General features: G+C 48.7%; 1 protein-coding gene across 1 annotated transcript; it reads left to right on the forward strand.

The window, feature by feature from the left end:
* Positions 1–1,084: 1,084 nt before the first annotated feature.
* LOC104497681 (lysosomal amino acid transporter 1 homolog) lies at positions 1,085–13,210 on the forward strand (the record flags this gene model as incomplete). The annotated part of the gene is made up of 7 exons (XM_010140959.1): positions 1,085–1,266; positions 2,502–2,631; positions 3,416–3,506; positions 5,026–5,150; positions 6,028–6,123; positions 7,181–7,366; positions 13,134–13,210. Coding segments are annotated over exons 1-7 (887 nt in total), but the record flags the coding sequence as incomplete, so codon positions are not given.
* Between the last annotated feature and the right edge of the window lie 11 nt (positions 13,211–13,221).

The raw sequence follows: 13,221 nt of genomic DNA on the forward strand, positions 1-13,221 counted from the left end.
CTCTTCCGAGCCCTGTCCTCCTGCACGTGCAGACCATCGGAAACACCAGCCGCAGACGCCAACCCTCTGGGGACTGTGATTGCTGCGTGACTCTGTTCACTTCCGGAGGGATGCTCAGTGTTACTCCTCCCTCTTCCCTGAATTCACTGCGCATCTGGGATGTTCCAACTGGTCTTAAAAGCTTTCACCATCTTTCCCGTTACTGGTTCTGCGACTGCCGTTAAATACTGACCAGCGGAACCTCCTTGTGTTGTTCTGACGTGTTGCTTTATTTTTATAAATGGTGCATTTGCTCTGGCTTTTCTCCTTAATAGCATGTTGATTTTAGGCTCCTCTGCAGGAGGAGTTACTAACCTTCCAAGGAATTAAATGATCAACAGAATGAGTAGGATATCGGCTGGGTTTTGTCAGTGGAAAGTTTCAAGACCTAGTGATAGATAATTCTCATTTTTGTTAACATTTTCTTGAATTTTGTAGCCTTCTAAGCGAATGTTAACATTTCAAATCAGATAGATATTTCAGCAAGAACAAAAAGTATCCAGATTTCTCATAATTGGCTATAGTAAAATATTTTCAGAAGTCAAACCAAACCTTTTCTTGGTTCAGAATTTGAGCCGTTTTCCCAGAAGCATTGGGTGGCAGGGGCTGGAAGTTACCGTACTGTTGTGTTTGATTTGGGGAGCAGTGGTCCCCTACAGTTGCTCTCTGCCAGTTCCTTGCGCTTTCCGTCTTTCCTCTGGACTATTAAATAACTCAGTATCGCGGGATAAATCTGGAGTGTTGCGTACTTGCCAAGGGCTAATGAATGTGACGGACCACAAAGTATTTTGCTTTCCAGGAAGTCGAACTTCTCTTCTGCGAGCACAGCCACGGTTCCTGTCCTGCTTACACCGGCTGTGTTTGTCTCCCTGGTCTTGGCAGGTTCGTTTCTGAGACTGGAAGGATCTGTGACACTGAGCATCCATCTGGATGCAGAGGTCTTTCCGCAGACGGTACTTGGCACCAGGAAATGGGTTAGCGGCTGTGCATGGGCATAAACGGAGGCAGAAATCAGCTTCTAAAGCCGGACCTCGGTGCAAGAACGATGGCTTCCCGGCCATATCCACCCACGTTCAATATCTCCTCAGCAGAGAGCAGGAGGCTGTGCATGAATGGAACGCCGTGGATTTGGCAACTCCTGGAAGAATGTGTGGAGAACGCGTGGGAGTACTGGAGCGTTGTTGTGGGGCTGATTTCCATTGTCTGTTTTCTCTTTGCTGCACTACCGTAAGTTTAAACTCCCCAGCCGGCCTCAGATTCCGACAGGAGTAATCTTGTCTGAAGCTGTTTTCAAAAGCTGCCTTTTTTTTTTTTTTTTGTTAAATATTTTGTCTTGGATATGTTTCTCTCTGAGCACAATACAGATCCAATATGCCGCAGAGGCATGTTATTCATGTTTGCAGAAATACTTGGTGGTTGACAAATGAGCTCGATGTGCTGTTGTGCTGTGCTGCCTTGACACTGATCTCTGCCACTTAGAGCAGATGAGAATAAATCGCTGCTTTGCCCTTAGCTGCTCCTCCCCGAGGTGGGGGTGTGCACCCACGCACACTTGCCATGGAATCTGGCTCAGGGTTTGTTTAAACCACGTGCCGTGTTACCAGGACTGTCGTGCTGGCTCCTGCCAGTGAAATTTGGGCTGGGAGAAGGTCAGGAGCGGCCACATGGTGTAGCGCTTCAGTGGCGCTAAATCCATGGCTGTTTGGTCCCTGGCACTAGGTTCAGTTTCAGATGGGTAGGTAGGAGATGACAAAGGATGAGTAGAAATGCTCCCAAACAGTGAAAATGTCCCAAACAAACAGGGCTGACTCCAAAGTGTGTCTCCATAAGGAAGATGTAATTTACTGGACCAGTAAAAGGGCCCTGGGCACAAGGCAAAATAAAAGCACTCCTGGGAAGCTGCTGAGCTTCGGAAATATTAGTGGAAAGGGGCTTTACGTTAAAATGGTCGTGTTTGTGAGGATGGGATTCAGGGTAGATCTGATGGACTCAGCATTTGGGGTGGCTTCACAGGCCCCCTGAGAAGCCAAGGAACAGCGCTCGAGTTGAGAGGCGTAAGTGTGTCACCGTCAGCTCTGTTCGGTCTTCACCCTTCCCTGTTGAGTAACGGTGGGTTTCTGCTGGCAGGATTCCAGAGGTGTTTGCAGCAGAGGGGTAGGAACTGCTGGTGGCATAGTTCTGGTGAACAGAAGATGGTGTTTCAGTGCCGGCCAGAGCCAAGGAGCGCCCGGCACGGTAACGGGGTAGTGGTTTGAGCCTTTTGTCACTGTGGCAGAGTACGCCATGGCGAGCTCTAGGGATAGCGAGTTCTCCAGCAGAGGGGACAGGAGCGTGGCTGGGGTAGCTCTCTTGTGGCTCGAGTTTTCATCTTCCTGTATTCAGATTTTCAAACTTGTGCCTCCGAGCTTATTACAGATTTTGTGCTTACTCTGTTTTACAATTGCTTCTGGAATTTGTGCCAGCCAAATTTACGTCGCCTGTCAGAACGGGAGAGTGGATGAGGCACTGTCTCTGGGCTTCCTGCTCTGCTGGATAGCTGGAGACCTCACCAGTTTCGTGGGCTGCTATTTAACAAATCAGCTGCCAATCCAGGTAATCTGCCACTGTCCCTTCTTCTTGAGTTACTTTTCAATTTTCTAACTGCCTCTTTAGCTCTAGGATAACTCAATATTGCACAGCGAGGCACATGCTGGGAACGAAGAGAGTTTTGTGTTGTGCTCGCTGAGTTACCATCGATGAAACAAGTCGTCATTTCGCAGACATTTACACTGATACTGTTAGAGTCGCAGGGACCGTTTCACACCTGTAACTGATCTCAGAAGGCTGGCGGGGGGTTACTCCGTGATGAATGAAGGGGGCAACTTTCATCTGAGCTTCAGCCTCAGAGCCGAGGGGGCTGCAAGGGCTGGAAGGAAGTTGTGGTGTTTGACTTGTAATGGATCAAGTGGTTTGTGGGCAGCTGCTCTTTAAACTTTCTCCTACTTTTTTTGAAAGAAAATTGTTAACAGGGAAGTACTAGTTCAAAGCTGTTCAGATCTGACTAATGTGAAAATTGATTTTCTTCATTAAGGGGAGGGAACAGCCATTTTCAGCAGTACAGTAATTGTGGCTGAAACTTTTTTATCTGTGGGGTTTGTTTTTGACCCTCAGTTGAAAGAGGAAGAGGTCTGTGTCAGCAGAAGCTTTCGCAAGCTGGAGAAGGACCCAAGGGTGGACAGGGTTGTTTTCTCTTACGTTTTTTGGGTTTTTTTCTTTTTTGCAGTGCTTTGGTATTTGTCATTCGCATTATGGTTATGAAGCAAACTTTCCATGCAGTTCAGTGAGAGTACTTGGAGCTGTTTCTATACTGAACAAGCAAATGTCTCTTGTCTTTCAGATTGTCACTGCTGTTTTTTATGTTTACATGGATATCATTATGATCTCACAATTTATCTACTATAAGCTCAAGCATCAGAAGATGACGAAGTGTAAGGTTTTTCCGCAATTAAAATGTTCTCCATAATGTAACACACTCTGCTTGGATATTTTCTACAGCATTTAAATATTTTTTTTTCAGAGGGATCAAAAAATAGAGTGTACAAATTCTGGCTGAAGCTGTTAGGCCTATTGCTTCCAGTTCCAGAAAATCCTACCTCCTGCCTTCTCCCCCTTTCTCCTCCCTTCTCTTCCCTTGACCTCTTCCTGTGTTCTATTTCAATGCATCTAGTTAAAAACCGTATTCAAGGGGAATGAAACTACTTGAGTTGTGCTCCGTAAAGGCCGGGCAGTAGCTGTAGTGTTCAGCCTACCGATGGGCTACTGTTTTGACTGAACTGGAAGACTGAAAGCTCGGTTCACATTGTATCAAATCAGGAACACTAACTCATCAATCTGAAAAAAAAAAAAAAAGAAAGAAAAGAAAGAAATCAAAAGAAAATCCATGGTACAGCAGAAGTAACAAAAAGCTGAAGTAACCCAGATGCCGCCCAGCAGATGAAATAGGGATGGAGCAGATTCCTTCAATGTGGAACTGATCATAAACCTGGAGGTAGGGGGTGTGGAAGAGGTTCCCTTCCTGCCACCTCCCCTTGGAAACAAGCATGGGCTTCTGTGCGTGGGAGCTGTCGGTGCCTGTTTCAGCCTGGTGGGCTCACAGCTGGAGAGGGAGGAGTGGTGCTGGCATCAGAGCCGCAGGAGAGGCCTTTTCCATGCCCGCTTCTGCAGCAGGTGCCCCAGACAAGTTGGTCCACATTGCGTCTTGGAGCTCAGCCTGTGGGACAGCACGGCTAAGCTGGCGTGGTTTAGACTCCAGGTCTCAGGCCAGGTTGCTAATGCCACACAGGCACTAGTTCCACTGGTGACAGCGGCTGCAGGGCTTCACCAGCTCCTCGCAGAAGACACGGAGCTCCCGAGTCCCTGTCTGCCGTTCTCCGGTTGTCTCGTAGCTGCCTTTGGAGACTTGCTAGATGGAGCCTGAGTCTTTGGAGATGTGAATCTCAGCAAGGCTCGACACCCAGCAAACCATGGACAGAGTGACTGGTCCAGCGCAGCACTTTGATATTCTTATCTTAATGATAGGTTCATTAATTTAAATTTTGGATACCCTTGCTTTTGCAGTTTTTAATCAAGAAACCATTACATTCAATTCTGCTGAGCTGTTTTCTGTTTATCATCTGGTATTTAGTCATAAACCATTAGGAGGTAATGTAAGAGACAAGCGGAAAATTTTATTGAAAATTTTTATTGAAAATTTTCTTGGGGTGGCCCCGAGTTCCTCCCGGTCCTGCACTGCTGCCCTCGGTTGTCGCACAAAGACCCAGCACAACCGTGGCAGTGAGCAGGGCTGGGCACAGAGCCCAGAAGAAAGAGGAGGACTCACATTGCTGCCAAGAAAAAGATACATGAAATTGTACCTTTTAATTTACATATTTTTACTGCAGACACAAAGTAGCCTCAAATCAACAGCAGATGGTATTTTTCAGCTGATTCGTTTGTACGTCATTCTAGGCAGCAAACGCCTCAAGAGCTGCTGTGTCACCTGGGTCATGGTGTGTGTTGCGCTGTGCATTGTTCTACTCTGTCAGCTGTTACTGAGACACCGCAACCAGAGCACGGTGATCGAGGGAAATAATGTAAGTTCTTACCTGCTTCCACTCCAAAAAATTCCCACCCCAAAGCGTCCTGAACGGGGGGTGTCCTCTGAGCTTTGGAGACATTTGGATGACGTTTCTGACCCTAATTTAGAAATCACGGATGTGACCCTGGGTGGATGTTTTAACTGTGGGCTGTCCATCCCAAAATAAAGAAGTTATAAAATCGCTGCTTTTAGCAGCTTCCTGCGTTTGGGGCTTGTTCTCTCCCTTGGGTCACTAGGACGTGGTGCTCTGCCAAATCACGTGTGTTTATTGCTGTGCTGTGGTTCTGCTCGTGTTAAATACCGGAGACATCCACGTAGTGACTACACAGTCACGGGGAAGTCAAAAACAGCGGAGAATGACGCTCATACCTGCTGCTGCTGTCGGGTCAGCAGGAGGGTGCTTAGCTCCTACAGCAATTCGATGTCCTTCATCCTAATGCTGGTAAAATAATTGTAATCCAGCAGCACTGCCCAGCAGGGGAGCAGCTGTTTTCCAAACACAGCTAGAGTGAGGAAGCTGTTAAACCGTGAGAGGTGAGGAGCTGGCTGTCTCCAGACGGGAGGACTCATTTTCTAGCGGCAGCTGCAGTTCTGTGGTGTGGTTTGTGTACCGAGGCAGGTTCTTTTAGCAGGAGTGTTTTGTCCTGAAGCCCGGCACTCGTTTTGATCTCGGTCATGGCCATGACGCAGCAGCATGCATTGTTGTGAGATGAAGATTAAACCCTTCCCAGCCCTCTCTGGCCATTTGAAGAGCAGCCCTGAGCTCCGTTGAAAGGAGCTCTGTCCACACAATCAGCCAGTGGGCTCTCGGTTTAATCCTCTGAAATGCCTGAAAACATTCTTGCCCAAACACGTGTGCCTTTCTTTTCCAGCGCTCACTCGATATGATTGAAGTGTCAGGCTTCATTTGTGGCTATATCTCCTGCGTGTTCTACCTGGGCAGTAGATTTCCTCAGCTGTATAAAAACGTAAGTATGGTTTTTGCCTAAGTATACATCTGTATTTAAGAGAATACTCTCTGTTACTTTAAACGCTGGATGCTCTTGAACCCAACAGCCTGCTTGACTTCTGTGATTGAAAAGGTAAAGGGGAATTTTTTTTTTCACCCCTTCATAGGAGGATGGTGAGAATTTTAGGAGAGTGATGGTCTTTGGGTGATGGAAGAGACTGGGTTGGCAGAGGAAGGGGATGGGAACTATTTACAGATATGAGCAGAAACATGCTTTGTGGCATTGCTGTCATGATCAAGTGATATCTCCCCTTCGCTCTCTCAACTACTCTACCTTAAGTAACCAGCCATGGGATCAAAAGTTAGAATCAGAGGAAAATCAATTTAGAATTTTGGTTCCTTTTCACAAAGATGCCGTTATTGACTGTTTTTCACAGCCTATTCTCTGTCCGTATATTAAAAAATCCCAAAGCCAAAGACAACAAAAGACCAAAAAGTTTTACCATGTCAGTCCTACACAGGCATTTTACTTGATGATGGAAACAATTAGTTCATTTCCAAGCCCAGGAAGAGATGGACAAGACTGACTTTTAATCTGGAGCAAAGGAGGCTCCGGGGAGACCTTCTGGCTCTGACAACTCCCTGACAGGAAGTTGGAGTGAGGGGGGGGTGTTGGTCTCCGTTCCCCAGAAACAAGCGACAGGATGAGAGGAACTGGCCTCCAGTTGTCCTAGGGGAGGTTGAGGTTGTCCCTGAGGAGCCATTTCTGTCCCGTTGGGGTTGTGCAGGCATGTCCCAGGCTGCCCAGGGCAGTGGTGGAGTCCCCATCCCTGGAGGGGTTTCCCAGCTGTGTGGAGGTGCTGCTGAGGGAGAGGGGTCAGTGGGGACCTGGCAGAGCTGGGGAGCTGGGGGACTTGAGGAGCTGAAAGGGCCTTTCCAGCCCAAACAGTTCTGGGATTCTATGGCTGAAAGTCTTTGGGTATGTTATGGCACAAACACCAAAATCTTTTGTAACCGGCTGCCGTGGGACATGTTTTAACATTTCTTTGTATTTGTAAAAACTTCTGTTGGTTTAGTTCCGGAGAAGATCAACGGAAGGCACCTCTTACCTGCTGTTTGCGTTGGCCATGGTGGGAAATTGTACGTACGGACTGAGCCTTGTCCTGAAGATGCCAGCTACTGAGTCCTTCCGGGCCCTCTACTTTCTACACCATCTGCCGTGGCTCATTGGGAGCTTTGGAGTTCTGTTTCTGGACATTTTGGTATCCTTTTCCTGTGAGAGCTAATGTTTCTTGGGGTGGGCTTGGTAATAAGTAGATCAGAAATTAAGTAGGTTTGGGGTTTTTTTAAATCAAGATTTTTTTTCTCTGATTCTAACCTGATCATAAAGTTTTCTTTCTCAACAATAAGTCATATGCTTTTGATAATAATATTTCTCAATAAGAATAACAACTTTATAGAAAATAACTATGTTACAGCTGCTTTGCACAGGCTGATTTCTATCTCATGGGCGATATGTAATGCACTAGAAGTATAAGGGGGAGGCTTTGCACATCATGCTGCTTTTCTTAGGTTTGCTGTCTGATAAACGTAAAAAAGCCCAAACCACCTGAAACAGGCCAACCAACCAACCAAAGCCAACCAAACCTGCCTGAGCTTTGAGCGTTTGGTTGAATTCTGTTATTACAAGATTGCATTAACGTCAGAGAAAGACAATGAGATTGCAGAAAATCACGTAATTTGGGGCAAAACCAGATGCACTGAGGCAGCGGGTGCCTCTGGAATCCCGCAGCTGTGCTCAGGGGTCCCGCTAAGGGCTGCCCACGCTTCTCAGTTTCTGGAAGGTCCTGAGCAATCTTAAAGCACTGCAATAATTCTTCTTCTCTTCAGAGAACATACACAGGAGGGCCCCAGTGTATTAGTTACTGTTCGTCAGCTCATTCTGGATCGAGCATTCGCATTCTGTGACCAAGAAATTAAAAGCGAAATGCTTAGAGTAACCCTGGATTGGACTTTGAAAGGCGGGTGACCAGTAATGTGGTGGCACTTGGTCTTGCTGTTCACCACAGGTTTAGAGTTGCCAGTCTGGTTACTATGGCTCGTACCCTCACTTAAACGGGTGGAGAGTCTCTGCTTTTTCCTGAAGTTAGGGCTTTAGGTCTGTGCCTGCAACATCTTGGTACTTGGCTCCATGAACTCAAACTAGAGAGCAGGATGAAATGAGGAGTGATTTGAGGCCCGTGCTGACGCGTATTGCGTTAATCCGTTCCATATTAAAAGGAAGTTCTTTACCAGATTTACCTGGAACAGTTCCAGAAGTTATGATTCCCAGGCATCAGCCTTGTCTTTCTGATTAAAGTAATTTCATAAGCCACTCCAATTAGACCGGCGATGGGACAGCCAACCCCGGCCTTTGGGCGGGCTGTTCAATCACACCGTCACTGGGAACAGCCATCTGGGTTCTCGGCATCTCCAGCCGCGGCAATTCGAGTGGGCAGGTTAGTACAACATCCCACATCGTGGGAACATCATGCTGCACCACAGTGCTGAGGCTAAATGGTGATTCCTGGCCCGTTGTGAAATAAATTGTAGTTTCATCTTTTGTGAGAGGACTCAGTTCCTTTGGTGTGAGCGGGCTGGAGGTTTCGGGGCTGCTAGTCCATGCGCTACACAACCAAAGTAGTGACTCTTCTTCCTCCTCCAGCTGGAAACATAAACCAGCCGGTATTTATTTACTCAAAACCCCCCTAGAACTTGATCTTGATGACCCTTACAGTACGTTATGTGCAGATTTGCAGATGCCTTTATGATGTGCTCTGAGAAGGAGCTTGTACACCGACCCCAAAGCTCCCCCCTCCCCGCGCCCTGCCCGGGACTGCAGTGCCAGGGTGCACATGACATTCATTTCTGGGCTCTGCCTTGATTGGAGTCTGAATCCAATCTGGCTAATAGTCCTCCAGTTCAAATTCTATCGAAAACAGATGCTCCCAAATCAGGTTGAGGAGCTCATAGGAATCTAGTCGAGTATATAGTGTTAGCTGAAAATGTACGAAGTATTTGTAATCAAGAGAAAACAAAAGCAGACCTCCTGCTTTGAGAAGCCCCGGAGGTAAGGAAGTCAGCGCTCGTAGAGAGTGAGCTTCGGTGCTGCCCTTGCCAAGCAAGAAAATAGAATCTCCAGCAAACTGGTCTGTCATGGGAGACCAGAAAACAAAGACCAGGATCACCTGGGGTTTGGAAAGTTGGAGAATTAAGCCAAAAAGTCATAATTTTGAAGCAGGAATTGTTTCATGATAGATCGTTTGTGTAAGTCTCTGCTCTGAGGAGCAGGAAGAATTGCCTAATTCAAGTAGACTTTATTCCTGAGAGTGTCCAGGGTTTCATTAGGTGGAAAGTAAACTCATTCCTCAAGGTCCAGGCGAGGATTAAGCACTCACTTACTCTGTGTCTGCTGCAGTATTCTTTTGCTTCCATCTGGCGTGGCTGGCGCTGGCTATTTTTCGGAACAAACACCCTCGCGATCGTGGCTGGACCGGCAGCTCCAGCGTGTCTCGGTGCAGGATCGCGCTGGAGGCGTTTAACAGGATAACGCGGTCATCCTGGTTCCTCGGTGTTTGGGTGCACAAAAAGCCGGTTATTTTCCATGAATAATGGGAGTGCCCAGTTGTTTGTAGAGCATGAATTGTCCCCTTCCTCATTTTAAGAGGAGTTTCATAGCGTCGCACAGTTGAATTAGGAACTGGACACCGTTTTCTTTTCCAGCAAATGTTTCCTTGCAGCTGCGGCTTCTCAGGGAAGGTGGTTGGAGTTTGTGAAGAAACCACAAGGCTCAGGGCTTGGATCGGCCTGACTGGGCACCTCGTCAATTGGAGATGCTTGGTCCGGGTGTGCCAGGCTCCGTGGTAGGCTGTACCAGGGCTGTGTTTGATGCGCTTGACTGCTTTCCTGTTGCCCTGGTACACGGGTGCAGCACTGCCCGTTTTCAAGCAGCTGTGAGCAGCGCTGCCCATAGACTCGAGGCCGTCCCTCAGTGTCCAAACGCTGAATCTAGAGCAAGTTTTTCCCACAAACTTTGTCCTTTTCTGTAAGTCTCATCCCCTCGTTCACCTGCTTCCCTCCTCCCCTGCTCCCACCAGAACCAAACAACTCTGCTCTGTCCGTTCGGACAAAGCCCTGTACCTGATTTTTGCCTGTGTTTTTAATTTGACATCACCCTATTGTCAGAGAACTGTGCTCGAATCCTCCACGTGTTCTTTTCATTAAGGGGAGCCAGCCAGCTCCTAGTGAGCCAAAGTTTATTCAGCCAGAGCCGAGCCGTTGTACGCAGCCTCTTCTCCCACACCTTTTGTGATCCGCAGGGCGGCCGCTTGGAATCGTTCTCTGCTTCCACAAAACGCGGCTGCACTGTGGTGGGTAGTGACACTGTGCAGAGAATCCAGGCCTGACCTGGCCCCCCAGCCGGGGCAGGTTCCCAGCCAAAGAGACAGCTTCGCTGCGCCCCTGGAAACAGCCGCGTTTGTCCCCAAACTGTCCCGTTTTTTGAATTGTCATTAAGTTGTTTAATTTAATGAAACGAATTTGATACACCAGCTCAATGGCTGGTGTAAACTTTACTCTGAGAAGCCGGGTTGGGTGTCTCCTCCGTTTTGGGCCATCTTCATTGCTTAGATTTTAGAGTTTCCCCCCGGAAGTCAGACTGCAGCAGCACGTTGGTTTCCATGTTAAGTACTCTTGGCATTGTCCTCCAGGACTCCCGTTCTTGGCAGGCCCCGGCCGCCCCGTGCCCGGGTCTGTGATGTCCGGAGGTAGAGCAGCGACTCTTTCACGGGCACCCCCTTGCCGTGGGGAAGGAGCTTGCGTGCCCTTGTGAGGTTGAGAGCTGTGCTGGTGGTGGCATGTGCCTCCGGTGGGGTCTCCCAAGCCAGACAGGTCTCAGCTGAAGGGTCAGACAAAGTGTGTCCATGGGCAGGATGGGCTCACTAGCCTTCGGGCAGCCATCCTAGAAGAAGGACAACTCTGACTCCAAACCCGGGCAGATGGAGCTTGTTTAGCCCTGTAAGGCTCCATCTAAGAGAAGGACACTCTAACCAAACCTATGACCCGAGGACTTCGCTGTCACCGTCCAAGCTCGCTAGGTCCTGGCAGATGAACCTCAGGTGTAAAGGGTGGAGCCAGTTCCGCGCACGCTGCACCTCACCTAAAAAATCCACCACGCAGGATCGAAGGGTGCACTCATCGCTTGCAGTGAGCATGGGAAAAGCCCTTCCCAGATCTTCGCTAGTGAAGCCAGGCCATGATGACTCTCGGCATTTATTTTAAAAGACAGGAGCAGCCAAGTGCGTACGCTACAAAAACATGTCCGGGAAAAGCTCTTTGAGAGGCTCCACATAATTCGTGTTTATTCATTCCTCCTTTAGAGCTCTGTTGCTGTTGCCAGCTCAGTGCTGACAGTGCTGGGACAGTGTCCCCAGCCCACGGTGTGATTTCAGCAATTTGATTCCCAGTTCAGTCTCTTTTTCCACCAGTGCCTCTATGGAGACGTGGGGAGGTGCTCAGCTGCGCGTACAGTGGGGGCTGAGAAAGAACAAGGCAGGAGATGTCACTGGTAGCTGTGTCAGCTGTAAAACCAGCGTGCGAAGCTCTCGAGGAAAGTGTCACCCAGGCAGTACCCAGAAGGACGGAGCAGGGGTGCTGAGCTGCTCGCACGAAGAAATCCTGACTACTCTTCAGCTGGTGGGCCCCAGAGGTGGGAACCTGGAAAGGCCTGGGAAGGTGCGATCATTCGTGAGGCTCTGCCTCCCATGTAGGGAATTTCCTCTCCATCCAGAGAGCTTTTTTTCTTTTTTGCTCTTTATTTTAATTACATACATTAGCCTCAAACTTGCCACAGCCTTTGTCTGCCAGCCCGAGCTGGTTTAACGTGTTTCTGGTAGAATGCTCTAGGTCAGATTTCCGCCCAGAGAAAAGTATTTCATTTTTAAAATGGGATTTGACGTCTAACAGTAGTGGCGTCCCAGGCTTTCTGAAAGCTGGACTCCCCTGAGCACACATTGGACTTTGTGCCAGGTACCCAGGTGGGTGCTTGTTTCTACCCCACGTACCTTTAAACCTGCTTTGGGGCAGATCCTTGGGTTGGGGGCTCCCTGCTGGACCTCACCCACTGAACCTGCTTCTGCACAACCTTCTCAAAACTTTCTTCAGCACAGCTGGACAGCAAGTCATGCTGGGTTCAGCACAGCCTGCTGCTGAACTCACTCTCTCTTTTAGAAAAAGGAACAAAAAATGTATAAAGAATATCAAAATCCTCCAAATCTGTAGAGTTTGAGGTACACATCCCTGATTCTTTGTACTGAAAGACTGTCTGGGCTCAAAATTGTGTTTGAGGGCTGGAGCCGTCGTGAAGAAGGACAAGTACAGACTAGTTAACTCTTTGCAGTTTAGCAGTATCTCCAGTGGTCTGGTTTACCTCCGAAATAAATAACCTGACTGCACAGTTCAGTTGAAAACAGCGTTAAATATCCAGGCGTGGTGTTCTCTGCGTGTCGGTGCCTGGGAGTATCAAACTGCCGAGGATTTTGCAGGAGACGAGAGTTTAGTTTTCTGCTCCCTTGGAGTCAGGTCCCTCCTCGCCCGCACCCAGCCTCAGCCCAGCCCGCAGGGTTTAGACCGCCGAGGCCAGCCTGGTGCAGGGCAGGGTGTTGGACTCCCCAGGGTTCCTGGACGAACGTTGTTCCTGTTGCGCAGTGAATGGATTTCACCGTGAGGACCCTTGCAGGCGCGAGGGGCAAGTGGTAAAGGACATTTCTGTGTCTTTGAGCCAAGGGGACCTGGAGTTTGGAGGCAGAATGTTTCTGTACGCTCCCTTCCCTAGTGTTGCAAGTAAAATATGAGTAAACTTACTGCCATGGGTTTGGAAGAGGTTATACGCTAACGCAGAGACCTCCGCAGTCGGTGGTTTTAAGGGAGAGCAGGTTCTGCGAACGCCCGCTCTGCGCCCTGGTTAATGCCTTCCTTACCCCAGTGCCACAGGTGACTCTACAGTTCATCCTGTACCGCCAGCGCCAGCGGGGACCCTCGGGGCTGGTAGCCCTGGAGGTGGAGCCGCTGCTGGGGACCC

The sequence above is a fragment of the Buceros rhinoceros genome, unplaced genomic scaffold, assembly GCF_000710305.1.
Source record: "Buceros rhinoceros silvestris isolate BGI_N320 unplaced genomic scaffold, ASM71030v1 scaffold4798, whole genome shotgun sequence".
NCBI classification, from domain to species: domain Eukaryota; kingdom Metazoa; phylum Chordata; class Aves; order Bucerotiformes; family Bucerotidae; genus Buceros; species Buceros rhinoceros.